This window comes from Dunckerocampus dactyliophorus, chromosome 12, assembly GCF_027744805.1.
Source record: "Dunckerocampus dactyliophorus isolate RoL2022-P2 chromosome 12, RoL_Ddac_1.1, whole genome shotgun sequence".
Taxonomy (NCBI): domain Eukaryota; kingdom Metazoa; phylum Chordata; class Actinopteri; order Syngnathiformes; family Syngnathidae; genus Dunckerocampus; species Dunckerocampus dactyliophorus.
The window spans coordinates 5,306,118-5,326,573 of NC_072830.1; the positions used below are offsets into that span (position 1 = coordinate 5,306,118).

The 20,456-nt window shown below is 39.1% G+C and overlaps 1 protein-coding gene across 13 annotated transcripts in view; it reads right to left on the reverse strand.

The window, feature by feature from the left end:
* tenm4 (teneurin transmembrane protein 4) overlaps window positions 1-20,456 on the reverse strand; it is a 251,591-nt gene that overhangs the window by 39,480 nt on the left and 191,655 nt on the right. For all 13 annotated transcript variants that reach the window (XM_054794148.1, XM_054794143.1, XM_054794141.1 and 10 more), the window contains 2 exons: window positions 12,050-12,282; window positions 8,262-8,416 (listed from right to left, as the gene is read on the reverse strand). In XM_054794148.1, the coding sequence (XP_054650123.1) occupies window positions 8,262-8,416; window positions 12,050-12,282 (388 nt within the window). The remainder of the gene's footprint in view (window positions 1-8,261; window positions 8,417-12,049; window positions 12,283-20,456) is intronic.

Here is a 20,456-nt window from a genome sequence, read left to right on the forward strand (position 1 = left end):
CTGAGTCCCTTACTTTCGAGACAAAATAAATTCAGTTCTGAGACAAAATCAAGACTGGTCTTGAGATCAAGACCAAGACTATGAACAAAAAGGTTTCTTTATTGACCCGGACATTTCCCTTTGACAGGATGGCGGCCCCCTCAAGGGAGCAATCGCTGAAAAGTAGCTCCATAAAAAAACTGCTGCTGTCGCTGCGGTTTGAAGAAAAAAGGTTATCTTATAGATTTTTTAAAAAATCAACAAATCATCTGATAAGGAGCAAAGAATGTGTTAAAAGAGGAAACAGCGCCAAGACATGCTCTTCTACGATCACCGATGCTATCAATGGTGGCTGGAAAAGGGCAGCGTGACGACGGAAGGGGAGATAATCCCAAAGATCAGATAAACACCTCAGGACTGGAAATGCTAGAACACATTTTCTTCAGGCGTGTTATTAATTTGCTCATAATAAGAGAGATTGCACGAGTCCTTGAGAAGCAGGCTCGCCTCTGGCCCTGCTAAATTATCCCACACTGTTCTTTATTAGTTAATAGCGCGTTTCTATAGCACAATTCTAATTGCTATTGCCATAAACACTCCAATTAACCATAGTCTCCTATAGTCGCCGGGTGCATGGTCTAACAAAAGCAAATAAGGTCTCTCTAAAAAGTCACCAATTAGCACTGGGACATATCAATCAGTAGCAGTAACAGATGTGGCCGTAGGCAACACCCTGATGTAGTCTGAAGTATGATGAGCGCATGGTTGGCATCCAGCAGCTTCATCTAACTCTGGATGTGCTTTAAATTATTGGTTGCACTCCTCAGTCATGTGTGTGACCCGCGTCGTAATGTCAGCAGTTTGCTCCTTACTGCTATTCCAACATTGGTTCTTTTGCCTGCCGTGTTGTGCAATATATTTATTGACCATGTGGTCAATGAGAGATCGCTGGGATGTTGGGATTGGGTAATCTCCAGCGTACCCCCGCAACCCTAATTAGGATAAGCGGCATAGAAAATGAATGGATGAAAGGACTAACTGCCTACATAAGAGGATATTTACTTCACTCTTGTAACTTAGACACAAAGTCTGACTTTGTACACAAGACCCAGTGAAGCATTCATGTGCATAAACAGAATAAGAATAAAAGACTTGATGGAAGATTAGATAAAGCATGAGGCGCCAGTCAACATTCCAAACGGATTCATGATCTTCTTAGTACCATCATTTTATTACCTTTTAAAAGGGAACAGAACACATTGGTAAAGTCAGAAAAACCTTCCCATCTGCCATTAAGTGCATGTTAGCTAATTCTCTGCAGCCCTGGTATTGTATGTGCTTACGGCTCACTCTTCTGTTATAAATTGTTAAACCATTATTCATTCCAATTCTTTATTTACAGCTGATAGAATAAAATCATCTGGGTGGACGGGCCAGGTAACAACAGTTCTTGTTGCACTTTCTCATGCACCCTAAATCATTGTTATAATTATATAATATTGGGAAGTAACATCCTCTCCTCCAATTAATGCTATAATGAAGAGCATTTACACTACAGTAGTTATGTGAGCTGGCTCGCTTCTTTTTACACTTGCCAGTGTATTTGTGTGTGGTTTGTACTGCTGCATATAGTGGTCTCGTCAAAGTACACATCACAGAGTACTGCTATATATAGTGGTATAGTAAAAGCACATATCACATGCTGCATATACTGTAGTTGTGTAGTAAAAGTACACATCAAGTGTGTACACATCAAGTTAGTTACCGTAATTTCCAGTGTATAAGCTGCACCCACTAAATTTGGAGGAAAAAGCAGATTTGTTCTTATATAAGCCGCACTGGTGTATAAGCCACACATGTCCACGTCATAAAATGGCATAGTGGCGCCCACGAGTCCGTGAGGACAGGGTGTGGTGAGATTTTGCGGCTCGCGACTTGATCGTCCAACTTGCATGTTAGCTTAATTGGCGGCGAGGCATGAATGTGAGTGTGAATGGTTGTTTGTCTATACTGTATGTGCCCTGCCATTGGCTGGCAGCCAGTCCGGGGTGTAGCCCGCTTCTTGCCCAAAATCATACCCCTGGGATAATTAGGATAAGCGGCATAGAAAATAGATTAGAAAATGGCAATCTTGGCGGTATATTTATGGTGTTTATTGAATCATTCCAAATCCAACAATGTTTTTTGCAAACGGTTAGCAAACGCCGAGAACGATGGCTTCTCTGCGTGTTTCCTGAACTTTTTTTTGCATTTGTGATGGACTATCTTAGTAATCACATTTTCCGAATTACATATTAAAGCATTACTAGTAGTTCTGAAGTATAGAAGATGTCAGAAGATTAGAAGATGACCACACCAAGTATCGTGGGAATAGCAGTTTTTAGCCACATATTAGCCGCACTGGTGTATAAGCCGCAAGGTTCAAAGTTTGAGAAAAAAGTAGCGGCTTCTACATCGGAATTTACGGTATTAGCGTTCAAGTAGAAGACCGGCCTCCATATTGTTTTCCAATCATTTAAAGCGTCTGTCAGGTTATTGGTCATCTTTTTCCATCCCTCGCTGCTCCTTTCAAGTGCTACCTTTCAGTGAAACACAAAAGCGGCGCTCACATGTCATGGAATCATCCCACACAAACCCTTCATAATGATGCCGCGTATGACAAGCCCCCCCAATCCTCCCAACCCGCCGGTGGATGAAATGCATTTACTTTACCAAAGCAAGGGGAGACTTTCTCATTCCTTAAAACCTATTTCTTGTCACCGCTGCCGGTTAAATATTTCATGAGGCGAGCGCCGGGCGGCTCGGGGGAGACGCCGCTACGGCGTTTACGCCACTTTGACTGATTAGGGGGGTTCTGGCCGAGGTGCTGTTCAATATGCTATAACCTGGGGTGTTCAAACTTTTTCTACCGAGGGCCACATAGTAAAAAATGAAAGGATGGACATTTTGTAAAGCAACACATTAGTTATATACTGTATATATTTCATCTCAGCTTTGCCATATAGATGAAAAAACATTATATTAATATCAACTTCACTCTTTGCCTCTTTTTTTCCCCATTTTTGCTGTTTTTTTTCTTAGTAGTCATAATTTTTTTTGTAAAGTTATGACTTTATTCTCATCATATTTTGACTTTATTCCCACATTGTAACTTTTCCCCAACCTAATTTTCCAAAACTATTAACTATTGTTAAAACTGTCAATAAGTATTACGACTTTAAGAAATTAACAGATTTTTCTTTAAAAGGCCACTTACATCATTTATCACCTTTGCTTAAATATGTTCTATATTGTTTGTAATTATGTTCTACGTTGTTCATTTTTTGAAAGCGAACGGTAAATTCCTAAAATTACATTTATAGTATGTGGCGGGAAGCCAAGGACTGAACGCCTTAGAAAAAGGGCATTTCCCAAGTGACATAGGTGAAGGCGCAGCTCTCAGCTAATGCCTAGTAAACAAACCCTTCTAGAGTTAGCTCGTCGACTGTGTTCGGTATATTTTTCATCGAAATAGTAGTCATGCCAAAACGTTGTGTTGCTGCTGGATGTTCACAGTATCCGAGTGATACTACAAGTTTTCTTCTCCAAAAAATGAACGAAGCAAGTGCAGAGACCCAAGAGACAGATGGACGCCCACCTCGAGTTCTGTTCTTTGCAGTGATCATTTCACTGATGACTGCTATGAAGGAACACCTTTACAAGAAGCATTTAGCTTGAAAGTACGGTATAAATGCATTTTGGATGCTAGGATGCTATTCATGATGCTCGCATATACTGTATGCTACACAGGAAAAACGGAGGAGGACGGCGTCAAAGTTGCCACAGAACATTGTAAGTCATGTCTTATTTACATATTATATTCTAAACACTATGTCACCATAGCGACAAGCATTCAAAGCATTATACATGCTATAAAACATACTTTCACAGCGATAGTTTGACAGTGGGGGGCGGGGCAGCGATGGCAATGAAATACACAATAAAAAAGGCTCTAAAGACCACTTTACGCTCATTAAGAGACTGACTAAAACAATTGAAGGATCAGCAACTCCAGAGTCATTTACCATTACCATTCTGTGTTTGAAGCCGACCAATCTTCATCTCCACGCATTTGTCATCGGACACCTCTGCATCGGACATGCTAGTTCCATCGTCGGTGGTTCAAATAAATACGGCTTAACTCCATGTTCTGCAACCCTTCTATTTCATCTCCAGATGTTTCTTCCTCCTTGAAAACTATTGACACATCGCTGAAATCTTTGCTATAATCACTGTAAACATCTTCTGTCTCGTGATTGTTTACTCTGCTTAAGATGAGAGCTGCGCCTTGAGAACCACCGCTTTTCTAAGGCGTTCAGTGCATCATGGCTCCCGTCACGTACTATAAATGTAATTTTTAGGAATTTATCGTTTGCATTAAAAAAACGAACAACATAGAACATAATTGCAAACAATATAGAACATATTTAAGCAAAGTTGCTAAATCATGTTAGCGACCCTTTAGTATTTCAACTCTTCCAAAAAATTTCCAAATATTACAACTTTATTTTGTTTTGTTTGTTTTCTCATATTACAACTTAAAAAACTACATATTTTTCTTTAATATTTCAAATCTGTGCTTCTAAAATTACTTTATTTTTCCTCATATACTACATAGTTTAATCTCATAAAACTGTGTTTTTTTCTAAATAGAATATGACGTTTCTCTCTTAATATTTTGACTTTATTCTTGTAAAATCACAGCGTTTTTTTTCTGTTTTTTTTTTTACAATCATTTCGACTTTTTTTGTAAATGTTCTGCTTGTAATTCTTACTTTATTCTTGTAACATTAAAACTTTTTCCACAACCTAATTTAAAAAAAATATTAACTTTGATATTTTGTTTGTTTAAAAAAAGACTTAAAAAAACATTTTTTCATTAAGATTTCAACTTTATGCCACTAAAATATTATTTTTCCTCATATTGTGATTTTCTTGTAAATTTTCCTCTTGATATTTTGACTTTATTCTTGTAAAATGACTGCAGATTTTTTTCAGTTTGATCTGATCTTTTTTTGATCTGATCTTTGATCTGATCTTTTTTTGTTTGAGCACTGCTATTATTTATTAATTTTCTTGTTGAATTATATTATTAGAATGTGCCACGAGTAAATAAAAAAGAGCTGCAGGCCACAAATGGCCCCCGGGCCGCATTCTGGACTCCCCTGCTGGAACACAGCGCCTGACACTGCAGGAAAAGCAACAGACAACAAAGCCAATAAACGCTAAATAAGAAGAGTCTATTTTTATTTGAGGCCACTGTCAAGCAGCAATCACTTCACAGCAGCGTGGAATGTCCTTATTTGAAGTGTCAACACGAAGGAAGCTGCAAACACTCCTGAAATATGCTCCATCATCTCCTTCTAAGGCACGCTTTGCCTCCTGCTTCAAGTCTGAACTCGGCAGGGGGGCCGCGGAGGTTTGTCAAGACATTAAAGACCCAAATGCAGATTTCTTTAAAAAAAAAAAAACAAACATTGAGGAGCGACTAAGACCACGGCCGGAACAAATGACTCACAGGCAAGGTCAAGTGTTGTCCTTGCTGCCTGCTAGCAACGAAAAAAGGATGAGATGATGCTTTGTTGTCCTTCTTACATGAAAAACATGCATCAGTCCACCTTTTTACTGGAAGACACCATTTTTACCAGGTTGCTTTTCTGGATCATCCCGGTATATTCTGCCTATTGTGCTATTTTTCTTCTATTTTTGTATATATCAGGGGTGTCCAAAGTGTGGCACAAAGTTCACACTTTAAAATTTAAATGTAACAAAAACATTTTACAAGAAATGTACAATAATTTTACAAAAATAAAGTCAAAATATCAAGAGAAAAAAGTTGTAATTGTGCAAAAAATAACATTGTCATATTATGAGGGCAAGTTACTTCATTTTAGTAGCATAAAGTTGAAATATTCAAGAAACATTTGTTTTAGTCGTAATATTATGAAAAATAAAGAAAACAACAAATACATTTCTGGAAAATGAGGCTGCAATATAATTACAGTGTTATGAGAATAAAGTCATAATATTATGGGGATAAAGTTATAATAATATGGGAATAAAGTTATAATACTATGGGAATAAAGTTATAATACTATGGGAATAAAGCCATAATATTATGGGAATAAAGTCAGAATAATATGGGAATAAAGTTATAATATTAAGGGAATAAAGTCAAAACATTGTGGCAATAAAGTCATAATATTATGGGAATAAGGTCATAATATTATGGGAATAAAGTTTCAATATTCTGGGAAGCAGTGGCGGAGCTACGGGGTGGGGGGGGTGTCCGTGGCCACCCGTGTTCACTCTCCGGCCATCAGGATAAGTGATAACCAAGACAGGGTCCCACAACAGAGGCACAATTTTAGTCAAAAACTGAATCGCGGGGTGTTGAATAACCGAGATTTGACTGTGTCAAAGGTAGGCGTGTCCAAAGTGCAGCTTGGGGGCCATTTGTGTTTTTTATTGGCCCTTGGCGCCACTGTGTGAAATGGAACACACCCACTTCCTGTTGTGCTGAAAGCAGTTGTTGGCATCTGAAGTGTTTTATACGTCACACCAAACTGATACGCCTATTTTGCAGGATTTCTGTGTGAAAGGAGCTTTGGTTTGACAATTTCACATTTTTATTCCCTATTAAAAGCTCAAAGAAGACAACCAATGCCGGGACAGCAGTGTGAAGTACTTCTCCTGCCCTGTTGTGGTGTACCAATTTTGCAGGATTTCTGTGTGAAAAGCGCTTTGCCCATTCTAATGTAACACAAGACAAACTCAGGTGATTTACCAGACAGGAAGTAGCGCACAAAGCAAGCAAAGCAAGTTAAACCTGCCTTGGTGGAGGTAATCAAGGCAGTCATGGTTACCATGCCAAAGTGACGGAGAGCCTCCTCCAAAAGCGCTGCTATCAAAGCGAGGGCCTGGTAAGCGTTTGAAGATGGATGAATATTTCATGGATGCTTTTTACTGTCTGAGTGTCTTTGGCAGGCCTAGTGCCGCCCCCCCCAATCCAGCTCCAGCCGGGTCCGCCCGCCTCCTTGCCGAGGCGCTCGCCATCTATAGGCCGTGTATGCACGCCTGAGGTGAGGCGGTGGTGGGGGGGAGAGGAGAGTTTGGACAGCAGCGAGCATGAGGTCGTGAGGGGGAGGGAGCTCCCCCGGGGCGGCAAATGGGCATCTGGAGGATTTTCTTCTTGAGAAAATGTAATTTTACACGCTGTAAACGTCCGTAAAGCAGCGCCACGCGGCAAGCACGCCTGTCAGCCTCCTTCTCGGCCATCAACCCTAATTACACTTGACACGCCAGTAAAGCCGCCTCATGAGCTCATACCATTTCCAAAAAAAACCCAAAACAGTGGAGGTCCATGGAGGTCCGACAATGACAGTGCGTGATACCAAGGGAAGATGTCAGCATATCTTGCAAGATTTTAGCTCGTGAGCTTGGAAAGGAAGGACAACAAGTGTGCTTTACTTATTCTTTGGCTACCCATCAGGAAACAAATGTGACGCTAACCATAGAGCCTGAGTATGAACATATTGTGATGTAGCGCTGAAAGTGGTGCATGCAGCTCCAGCCTGGCTGCTCAGCACAACATGGCCAAGTAATGCCAAGCAATCAATAACAATGACCCGAATATGATAGACAATCTTATGTTTGGTTTTGCCTTTTAGCGGCGGTTGCTCGCCCCAGCACTCAACCCCAAACACCGGGAACCTCATCACCCACCTACAAGTCAGCCGGTCGCTCACGATAACTAGCCGATAAGTCAACAATAACTTTGAAAGACTATAACGTGCGTCACATTGACTTTGTGTATGCGATATGACTTGCATCCTCCTTTTGGTTTTTGTGATAACTAGTAATACTGTAGTACTATACTACTAGTAATGTTATGCTAGTAGTAATACTAGCAATGTAACAGGAGAAAGTCAATAAGCAAGTGACCTCACCATGGTGTCCTTGCTGGGGGGTATTGGGGGCAGTGGGTGAGGGGGGGCATAGTGGTGTGATCCATCCATATGTGCACGTGCCTCAGTGAACATGCGTGCATGAATTGAGAGCCTGCAGGGTTATAGGTCATCTGCATCACCCTCCTACCTCTACCCCCCGCAGCTATAGGTCGGCATGCCTTCAGCTGCATGGGCCCATGGGGGCTGCAGCTCAACAGCGCCTCCTGTGGAGCCATCTGGCCCAAAACCCAAAGTTCCCAAAGCCCAACGAGTACACGTGAGTCAGGGAGTCACCTGAGAGATGTCCATGACGGCGTCACAGCTGAGGGGGCGGGCGGAGGTCAGGTCGTTGAAACCTAGCAGCGTGGAGATGATTCCGTTCTGATCAATTCTGCGAATCATGGTGCCGTCCACAAAGAAGATGATGCCGTACTTATCCACCGTGATGCCTGAAAACATAAATACTCATTCTTGTAGAAGAGCTGCATTCACATTCAAAGACGACACAATGAATGGTGCAAGCCCAAGTTGGATCAGCACCAATTATACACACATTTAGCCTCAATAATGTCATTAACATTCATCTATTATTCACCAAAAATGTCTTACAGGGTGAAAAGTACTCACACAAAATAGCAAATTGGTACTTTTTAGGATTTGCAGCAATGGAAACTGAACACTCAACATAACTGACAATGTACAGTATATACACTGTACTGATACTGCATATAGATACTTCATATAGATACTGTATGTACATACAGTATGCAACCTGGACAAGGTGCAATCATTTTACTTTTGCCTTAGATGATATAAATCACGGGTGTCCATCACAGCTTTGTCACATAGGTAAAAAAACATATTAATATCAACTTCACCCCCTTTGCTATTTTTTCCCCCATTTTTGCAGTTTTTTTTATTTTCCCAATATTTCAACTGACCAATAATCTTCGTAAATTTTCTTTTTGTAATATTATGACTTTATTCTCATAATATTTTGATATTACATATATATATATATATATATATTATATTAAAACCTTTATATTAAAACCTTTATATTAAAACCTTTTCCCTGGATGTCGTTTTTCAAAAATATATCTAAATATTAATGAAACTATTATTATAAATATTTTTATGCTACTAAAATGACAATAAAATATTACAAGTTCACTCTTAAAATTGTGACTTTTGTTCTTGATAAAAGGCACCTTTTTCCTTTTAATGGTTTGACTTCATTCTCGTAAAATTAAAACAATTTTTCAATTTCGGCTGTTGTTTTAACACCCCAACTAAGTTTCTTTTTGTAAATTTTCTTCTTTTAATTATGACTTTATTCCCACTATATTTTGACTTTATTCTCATAACATCTGTCTTGGCTCATTTTTGCTTTTGTTTTCTTTTTAAATGTTTGTAAATTTTCTTTTCATAATATTTTATTTATTTTTTCTTTCATATTTCATTATTATGCTACTAAAATGACATTTTTCCTCATAATATTATCGGCAAAATTCCAACTTTTTTGTCTTAATATTTTAAATTTATTCTTGTAAAACGATTGCTGATTTTTCCATTTTTGCTACTTTTGTTTTGTTTTTTACTGTGCTCTGACAGCCCTGACATATACTGTATACTTTCAACAGTATTTCATTGTATTCATTTATTTATTGATATCCACTTAATTCTTGTATTTGACATGATTTGACATGATGATTCTTTGTCATACGTGTGTACTGTGTGCCGTGCTGCTGTATTGTCTTGTATACTGCATACTGTGTTGCTGCTATTGGAACCGTCACACCCCCAAGGGATCAATACAGATCACTCCAATCCAACCTAAACACAAAGTTGGCATGAAGAAGAAAAAGTCAACTCCAATCATCTTGTTGAGTCCACACTGTGCAGTACACGTGTGTACTTTTGTGTTTACTGCGTACTTGTGTATACTGTGTGTGTCTCCTCCTGATATTCAAGGCCTGTCACAATATTTCAGCGTCTCTTGCTGCGACAAAACGTGTTATTTTCAAAGAAAAACCCGGCCGATGGATTTTCTTTCTTCTTCTTTGTTGTTTTTTTTTTAGCGCTTCTCGGTGAGCGTGATTTCAGCGAGTATGAATCACAATGTCATCCCGGCGGAGAACAAAAAGTGTGCGAGCGTGTGATCAAATGACTAACGCGTGGTCCAAATATAGAAAAGCAGGAGAAAAGAGACGACACCGGGGAGCACGTGGCACTCATTTGGAAATTGATCAAGTATAATGAAGTGTTGGGATACGGTAAGCTAGTGATGCTTGCATTAAATCAAATATTAGCTCTGTTAATGACATTGTGCTTTTACTGCTTCATTGTTAAAAATCACTTGTAATAATCCGATAACATTAAAAATAATAATAATAAAAAAAACGTTCCAGTGAGGCGAGATTATGCGTACTGTGCGGGTGAGCACATCAAGCGCTCTTTTTTTCTCCTGCCTGCGACGTTAATGACCTGTTGTAACTTCCCATGAGCTTGCGAACAAACCTTCACTGTCCGAGGAAGACATTTTGCGTGCTAGTTGTACAAAATGCTCCGCGATGAGACGGAAAAAACACATGGAGCTCACAAAAAAACCTTATCATACACCTGAAACGCTAGCGCCGGGGCTTTTGAAAAGTGCAAAAGGTTTGCCAAAGATGACCGTGGCCTCACACCGGCTGCTCGGAGCGTGTGCCCGAATACAGTGCACCTTAGTGGGCCATGCCAAGTGGCTCCCTCCGCTCTATACTCTGGTCCTCCTGATAGTAGTGATGTGCTAGTAGTAATGTCATATTTGATTAGAACAAATCAATTTAATTCAATTTCAATTTAAAAAGTAGATATAAAAAAGCATTCTGTTCCAGAAAGCAGTAAGTTATCGGTAATGGTTTGAAAAAATAAAACATATTTCTTTAATAAAAATTATGTTTTCTCAAAAACAATTTTTACAGTGGTAATTTCATGAGAAACTAAATTAGGTTGGAAAGAAGTTATGTTACAACAATGAGATCAAAATATTTTGGGATAACGTCAAAATTCACAACAATTAAGTAGAAAACATCTTTTAAATGCAAAAATTAGCAAAAAAGTTAAACGGATAAAAGAGCAAATTATTGAACTTAATAATAGGCTTTGTCACTTCCAGTATGACACAAAGATTCAGAGGGAGGCTGTTTTGTCTTGAAACACATTGAAAATGGGTTGCTTGATAAAATGTAATATATCTAAGAGGCCCCCGCATACGTTGATTTTTCAGTATGCGACCCTCGGTGGAAACATTTGGACGCCCGTGGCCTACAGGAAGCTTTTTCAAGTATAAAAATGGAGAAATGCAATAAAACACAAATATAAGACATTTAGACGATGCATTCAAAAACGCTGTGATAATATGTAGTATTTTACACTGGTCACCAGGTGTCAGTAATGTTACTTTAATGTTGGCTCAGACACACAAGCACCAGACAGGCTTTTATTATATTACTGCAACACACACACACACACACACACACACACACACACACACACACACACACACACACACGCACACACACACACACACACGCTGTCTCATATGTCTTATTTTCTCTGATGATGTCTACTATATTGGGTAATAGGACTGTAAAGGTGACTATAGGGGTGTTATTTCATGTCTAGAGGGCTCTAATATAATGTTCACAAGCGTATTTAGAAGGTGGTAAACAGGTCTTCTATGTCTAATATGTCTTATTTTCTCTTATTATGTCTACTATATTGGGTGGCAGGACTGTAAAGGTGACTATAGGGGTGTTATTTCATATCTAGAGGGCTCTAATAATGTTTAAAGGCGTATTTAGAAGGTGTTAAACAGGTTTTCTATGACTAATGTGTCTTATTTTCACTTATTATGTCGACTATATTGGTAATAGGAGTATAAAGGTGACTACAGGGGTGTTATATCATGTCGAGAGGACTCTGGTAAAGTTAAAAAGCATATTTAGAAGGTTGCAAACAGGTTTTCTATGTCCAAAATGTCTTATTTTTATCTTATTATATCTACTATATTGGGTAAACATGTTCTGCCAACTCACCTCTCGGGTTGGTGAGTGTGGCCTCCACGGCCTTGCCCCCGTCCCCGCAGCGGGCATCGTCATACGGGAGGCACTGGTCGCCAGTGCCCGCGACCAGCTCCAGGTTCTTGGCCACGTCTTTGACCACGTTCAGTGACTTGACCTTAAAGACTTTGCGGCTGCTGGTGTCTGAGAGGTACACGACGCCGTTGACGGGGCTGGTGGCCAGGTAGTACTTGTGGGCGGGGCTGTTGCTGTTGTTGTTGAGGAGGCAAAGAAGAAACAAGTCAACGACAGCAAAAAGAAAAAAAAAGAAACAATGCAATTAAAATAGATTCAAAAGCCATTTAGGCTGTCAATCGGAGACAATTACAGTTTGAAGCAAAGACGAGAGGAAAAAGGGAAACAATGAGATTAAACATGGCAAAACAAAGGCAGATTAAAAACGACAGCGGCGGGATAAACAATACCCGCAGCTTTGTTAGAAATCCCTCTTGTCAAACTCAAGCAAGCCCTGCTCCCTGCTACAAAATGCCTTATGTCTGGATAAGATCTGCTCACAGCACACACATACTTTTAATGACCACCAGGAGACAAGGGTGTCAAGGACACACACACACGCACATACACACACAAACGGCGGCAGTGCACGGGAAATGCTAATGAGGACACGCTAACCTGAGAATTCCCTGTTCCACCTAAATCACACCATGCAACCCTTGTTTTTCTACTTCAACATCCAATCAAAAGACAGAAAAAAACAACAACTTATGTGATATCATGTTGGAATGTGTGCAGTATCATACAGTACGTGTGCATCATGCCAACATTCGCAGGCAAATATTTAATGAACTGATTAATTTATTTTTGAGGCTCATCTTTGTACTTTTTGCTAATGAATACTTTTGTTGATGAAGGCTTCTATGAAGGGATCGAACATGTAGTGATACCTTCACTCCCGCCCTCTGCAGCTTCTTGCTTCTTCTTTTACACCACGGGTGTCCAAACCTTTTTCCAGGGTAAAGCAACACATGTAGATATGCTAAGAAGTTATATATATTTCATCTCAGCTTTGTCATATACATGAAAAAATATTATTGATGTCAACTTCACTATTTCCTCTTTTTTCACACATTTTTGCTGTTGTTTTTCTAAAAAAACAACTTTCTTCTAAAATAATCTTCGTACATTTTTTTGTTGTAACATTATCATTCTATTCCCATAACATGATAATTTTTTCCCCAACCAAATTTACCAAAAAAAATACAACTTTTTTTGTTTTGTTTTGTTTTGTTTTTCATAACATTAGAACTAAAAAAAAAAACATTTTTTTAAATATTTCAAGTCTATGCTATTAAAATTACATTATTTTTCAGCATAATATTATGACTTTATTTTTTGTAAAACTATGATTTTTTTTCTTCATTAGAATATGACTTTCTCATGATATATATTCATACTATATTTCTCATATTTCTCAACATTTTGACTTAATTCTTGTAAACTTACAGCAATTTTTCCATTTCAGATGTTATTTTTTTTAATATTCAAATTATTTCCACTTTATTTTCTTGTCATAATTATGACTTCATTCCCATAATATTTTGACTTTATTCTCATAACATCTGAATTTGTCTTTGCTCTTTTTTCCCCATTTTTGCTTATTTCAATTTTCTCTCTCCAAATAATCAACTTTTTTTTCTTAAATAATCTTTGTAATTTGTTTAATATTATGTAATATTATGAATACTACACACTATATGAATACTACATACTATTTTGAATGTGTCTTTTGAATGCCTTATATTAGTATTTTATTTCTTTTAGCCGTTTTAATGGTTGAAAATGCTTCATGAAAGCAAAAAATGCGTAAAGCGTGCTTAAATTTACATATTTTTGGCTAATAACAGACCCTATTCAACCACAAAAAGGCACGATTTTTAGTTAATATACAGTATTTCAGAAAAAACATGATGGAGGGAAGCCACAAAATTCAAAGACTCACTACGTTTACATGCAGTCAATTTTCGGACTAAGGTCAATATTCGGAATAACCCGTTTACATGCGTGACGTGAAAAAAAACACCACCACCACCGGCACGGCGAATAATGAACGCCTTTGTTTGCGCTTTGACACGATTCGGTCTCACTTTCTTCAATAATGGAAGGCGAGAACATGAAGAAACGGAGCTGTGCCATCCACATCCATGCTATATAACCCCACAGGCCCCCGGACACCTTTGAAGATGCGTTCGTACAAACCCTGCTTTGCGTAACTTCTCGCTCAACTTCTGACAGATTTCGCTATTGGTGTCAATAAAATACATACCGGTAATCTTCCTGTCTTTCACCACACTAACGAGGCGGCTTGTTTCCCCCTCGCTCCAAAAGTGTGGGGTTTTTCGTGTCGGCATGTTTACAAGTAGTTCCTGCCAAAACACAAGATTCCTTCCGAATAGACCACAAATTCATGTTCCTTTCCATCGGGATATCCCGATACGTATGTGTGTACATGACCCGATGTTCGGGTTAGAACAGGAGTAACCCAGGGGTAATATTCGTGTTTTTAAAAACTGGTTATTGCTGTTTACATGGCCGTGTGCAACCGGATTATTGCTAATATGATAGGGTTTATTTGACTGCATGTAAACGTACTCAGTGTAGTGGTGAGCGATTACTGTACTTGGAAATAAAAGCTACTCTCATATTCATCTTTTGACGTCATAAACCAAATGTTTTCAGTCTACTGTGTTCCAATACGTCTGAATATGTTAGATATCTGGTGGGGCAAAGATGTGTATATATGACATAGCAAAGCCTTTCCATTCCACACAAAAACGAGGGTATGAAGCACTTTGGATTCAACTGTATTGTACGTCTTTGCATTAATACATTGTCCCTCACTATATTACGATTTTCATTAAATAATTAAGAAATAATTATTTGATGATGGCTGTTTTGTGGTTGGCTATGGCCTATTATTAGTCAAAAAATATATTGAAAGACAAGTTACTGTATATGTAGTATTCTGGTCATGAGACATCAGTAATGTTATGAGACATGAGACGGACGTGCCATGGCGGAGACAGGCATGCCATGACGGAGACGGGCATGCCATGACCGAGATGGACGTGCCATGGCGGAGACAGACGTGCCATGGCGGAGACGGACGTGCCATGGCGGAGACGGACGTGCCATGGCCGAGACAGACATGCCATGGCTGAGATCGAGTATAAAAAAGGTTCTAATATCATTCCGTGTGGAAGTGGTATGTTTTTGGCTACTTTGTCAAAATAAGTCAATTGGAGAGGCTAAATAGATAGCGCATTAGCTAGTTATGCTAGCTTGCTATGCTAGCTTATGTCCCTGCAGTGGCCTGAGCAATGTGATGTAAACAAAGAATCACAGGAGTGTAAAAGTGACTACAGGCTTGTTATTTCATGTCTAGAGGGCGCTAATATGTTAAAACCCGTATTTAGAAAGCTATAAAAAGATTTTCTATGCTCTAACTACAAAACTATTGCCTTCATAAATAAGGAATCCTACTTCATGGAAATGCACTTATCACGGTCGGGTGTGGAACCAATGAAGCGCCATAAACGAGGAATGACTATGAAAAAGCAGTGCAGTTGAGTCCTTTGAGGTTGTGTCAAAGATAATGTGAGTTCTCAAGCATCAGGCCCGATGAGCATTAAGCAGGGAGCTGTCAGCAGGATGTCATTCACACCGGATTAAAACACAATCTCGACGCTAACCTTGAGGCGACTTTCAGGACGCCATTGCTTTTCTTTTTTTTGTTTTTTTGGGAACGCCACAACAAGGAAAGTCAGTGTTGAGATTGTCAACATGATTCCTCATGACACTTGACCTTCAATGAACGGACTTGACAGGACAGCTCGGGCGCCACCCACTTTGACGAATATCAGGTAGCGGTTTGCAGCGTAGGATTCTACTAGGTCACTAGTCCGCCTCGGTGACTGGATTCTGTACCGGTAGGCGACCATGGATCCAAGGAGCAATCAGCCCATAGCTTATCAGGGAGCGGGTGCATGTAGAGCAGCATCGCTTTCAAACTACAGGAGGCGCTGACCTTGAGGTACGGCTGCGCGTGCCATCCATATTCACCGACAACATCTACTTTGTGGGAGATAATTGGATTTTGCCGCATGCTGCTGCAGAAATAGGGGGAGCGTGAAGGGACATCCTTAGCGGGGGGTCAATGAACATGGCGGGGGAGTCAGCCACCTCCCGGTACTGTATCACATGTATGTGGCTCGCTCATCAACTGCAGGATTTTACACCGACGCACGCTGTTTTTTTTCCTCCGATAAATTTCCTTTTTATGATGCAAATGTCCTGCAGAACAAAAAGACGTCTATTTTAGTCTGGCTCGTAAGCCAACCGTTTGTGTTTGTCGTCCCACCGTGTCCTCAATATACAAACACAACATGTAACACAAGGGTGTTCAAAGTGCGGCCCAGGGGTCACTTGTGGCCCATTGTAGTTTTTTTTTTCATTGGCCCGAGGCACATTATAAAAATACAATTTAACAAGAAAACTAAAAAAAAAAAAAAAAAAAACTACAGCAAAATGGAAACCTTAACAGTAATTTTACAAGTCAAAAAATTTAGAGGAAAAACTTGTAATCTAACAATAAAAACTCTGAATTTTCCAAGAATAACATTGTAATATTATGACGAAAAATAAAATAAATTTAATTAGCATAAAGTAATTATATTATGGGAATAAAGTCATAATATAATGAGAGGAAAATGAACAAGAAGAGAGTTAATGTTCCCTCGCTACATCGCGGTTCACCTTTCGTGGACTCGCTGAATTTATTTTGTGTCTTTTTTTTTTTTTCGCCTATGAAAGAGCATTGTGTTCTGTGTTCTGTGTCCTGATTGGCTAAGGGAGAACCCACACATTGTGCTCTACGTCCTGATTGGCTAAGGGAGAACCCACACATTGTTCTCTACGTCCTGATTGGCTAAGGGAGAACCCACACATTGTTCTCTACGTCCTGAATGGCTAAGGTAGAACCCATGCGTTGTGTCTGGCAAAAAAAAGTTGGACTTCTGGACATGCTGAAGAAAGGTAGAAGTTGCGGCTGTATAGCCGTTATGGAATAAATGAATCTTCGGTTCGAGGAGGAGGACAATATAACGACAGGAGAAATATGTTTTAACAAAGACACAAAAACGCTACAGTGAAATGGCGCCAGAATGAAGAGGCACGGTCAGAGGAGGCAACTTCCTGTTGTGGTCAATAGTTGCTAGCAAACTAGCTAAATGTGTGAGCTGCTTGCTATCCGCCAATAAACAATAGAAGAAGAAGCAGATAAGGACACGGAGGACGACAGCAGGAGCAAAATGTTTTTACAAGGATAGAAAAACGCTACAGCCAAACGGCAGCAGGACGAAGCACAGTCGAGGCGTGAATACCCGTGAGGCACTTAATTTCTTGTGTCCAACTTAATCCAACCTAGTAGACTAATCATTAAAATTCTAATGAAATTTGAACTTTGAGAGTGTTTAAACAAGAGAAAAAATGTTAATGCCTGTCTGAGAAAAGTGTATAAAGTGTATGGTGAGGGGTTTTACAGCCTTAAAACACATACAATCATTGTAAACAAATAAGTTGGCTACTTCGCAGATTTCGCTTATTATGGGCTATTTTGGGAAGCTATCCTCCGCGATAAATGGGGGAACACTGTAAACTTGCAATATTATGAAAAATTATATACTTTATTAGCATAAACTTGAAATATCTTTTTTTTAATTACAAATATGAGAAAAAAACAACAGAATACATTTGTAACTTTTGGAAAATTAGGTTGGGGGAAAAGTTAAATGATGGGAGTCAAAATATTGTGGGAATAAAGTCATAATATTTCAGGAAGAACATTTATAAAAAGATTATTTTCAAAGAAAGTTTAAATACTTGGAAAATGTAAAAAAAAAAACCCAACAAAAAACAGCAAAAATGGGGAAACAAGAGTGAAGAGTGAATTTGATAATAATAATAATAATAATATTCACCTTTATGACAAAGCTGAGATAAAATGCTGTATACAGTATATACTGTAACCTGTTAGCACAGCTACGTGTTGCTTTATGAAACATCAAAGTGGCAAAGTTGCATCCTCTCATTTTTCACTATGTGGCCCTCGCTGGAGGGAAAAAGTTTGGACACCCCTGGTATAACGTATTAACAAGTTCGCTGAGGTGGATAAACATAGCGCCACCTAGCGGTACGGAGGCGTACTTCCACACAAGTCCACTTGAAATCGTCTCACTCTTGTCTTCGTAAGAAAAGCTCAAACTCTGATGACCACATTTTTTGTGTTTGTGATGCCAGCTTTCTAATTGCATTATAAAAAACAGCAAAATATTTGGACTTCACGTCAACAAGGTCGACTTACAAGATGGAGAAAACGTCTAGATTGAAAGTACATAGAATCTACACAGCAGTTGCTGCACCGCTCTAGAAAGTGAAAGTGAGTTAAACTTGCAAACTTATGATGATATTAATAATTATTGCTACATTAGCCAACACAAGCATGTCAAGGGTTGTATTTCTTTAAGGTTTCACTTTCAGCTTTTAAGAGCACAGTTGCAAATCAAGCTATTGAGTTTGTGAACGTGAGAACCTGGAGGTCAATTTTCCCTCGGTGAAAAAATTTGAATGTAAGTGGCTGGGAGAGAGAAGTCAGTGGAGAGCTCCCGGGTGTTTGCTATTGTGCTCGCTGGTGAAACGAGGGGCCAGCGACCGGCATGACTCGGCTTTTCATTCTCTGTTTGACCAAATGTTCGCGCGCAGGAGTCGTGACCTTGTGATAGGAAATCAATCAGGAGGCTTTTTTTCCTGAGACAGCGAACGCGAGATGCTTGTATCTTTTAAACGGGACCATTTATGGCATCTTCTCCAAGGCTGCCTTCTATTCTGAAGATGGCTGGAAATGTACACACCACAATGTATACCATCGGATATCTGTGAAAAGCAGTTTGACGCCACTGATCTACATCGTATTCCTCAAAAAATGCAAAAACCGTAACCAACAAAAACTCCAAGACAAAAAGTGAGGTTCATACTTGGCAACCCTCTCATTTTCCCCAAGAAATTCACCTATTTTGCATTTCCTTCCCAGCGCCTTCCCATTTTAATGCTTTGCTGTATTTTAACATTCTTGTAAAAATAAAATAAAATCTGTTCCAGTCCACTTGGACCACTGGGGCAGCCAATGGGCAGCCTTTATTATAATACTGTACTGTATGTGTAGTAGACTAGTCGATATCAATGGGCAGTGTTATCATACTGTAGATGTAGTAGAAGAGTTGAGTTGATATCAGTGGATACTGTAGATGTTGCAGAAGAGTTGAGTTGTTATCAATAAATACGGTTGATGTAGTAGAAGAGTTGATATCAATGGGCAGTGTTACAATACTGTAGATGTAGTATAGTTGAGTTGATATGAATGGATACTGTCAATGTAGTAGAAGAGTTGATATCAATGGGCAGTGTTATTACTGAAGATGCAGTAGAAGAGTTGATATCAACGGGAAGTGTTATGATACTGTAGTTGTAGTCGAAGAGTTGATATCAACGGGAAGTGTCATGATACTGTAGCTGTAGTAGAAGAGTTGAGTTGATATCAATGGATACTGTACATATAGCAAAAGACTTGATATCAGTAGGCAGTGTTATGATACTGTAGTTGTAGTAGAAGAGTTGATATCAGTGGGCAGTGTTATGATACTGTAGATGTAGTAGAAGAGTTGAGTTGATATCAATGGATACTGTACATGTAGTAGAAGATTTGATATCAATGGATACTGTAGATATACTAGAAGAGTTGAGTTGATAGCAATGGATACTGTAGATGTAGAAGATTTGATATCAGTGGGCAGTGTTATGATACTGTAGATGTAGAATAGTTGAGTTGATATCAATGGATATTGTAGATGTAGTAGAAGAGTTGAGGTGACATCAATGGATACTGTAGATGTAGTAGAAGAGTTGAGTTGATATCAATGGATACTGTAGATGTAGTAGAAGAGTTGAGTTGATATCAATGGATACTGTAGATCAGAGGTCACCAACGTTTTTCCTTGTGAGAGCTACTTTTACAAAATGAAAATGGCCAAGACCTACGTACTCATTTTTGTAACATTTATTTTCAGAGCTTATTTTAAACCCAAACAAAGCAAATATGCTTGTTTTACCAGAACATGAACAAAATGCTGGTGTCCACAACTCACATGTTGTATTTCACAATGCATTTCTTTCTACTGTTCTTTCATTATTAACTGAAAACCTGAATGAAAAGCAGGCTTGCGGGCACCTCATGTGGTCGTGGGGGGCTACCTGGTGCCCACAGGCACCACGTTGGTGACCCCTGCTGTAGATATAGTAGAAGAGTTGAGTT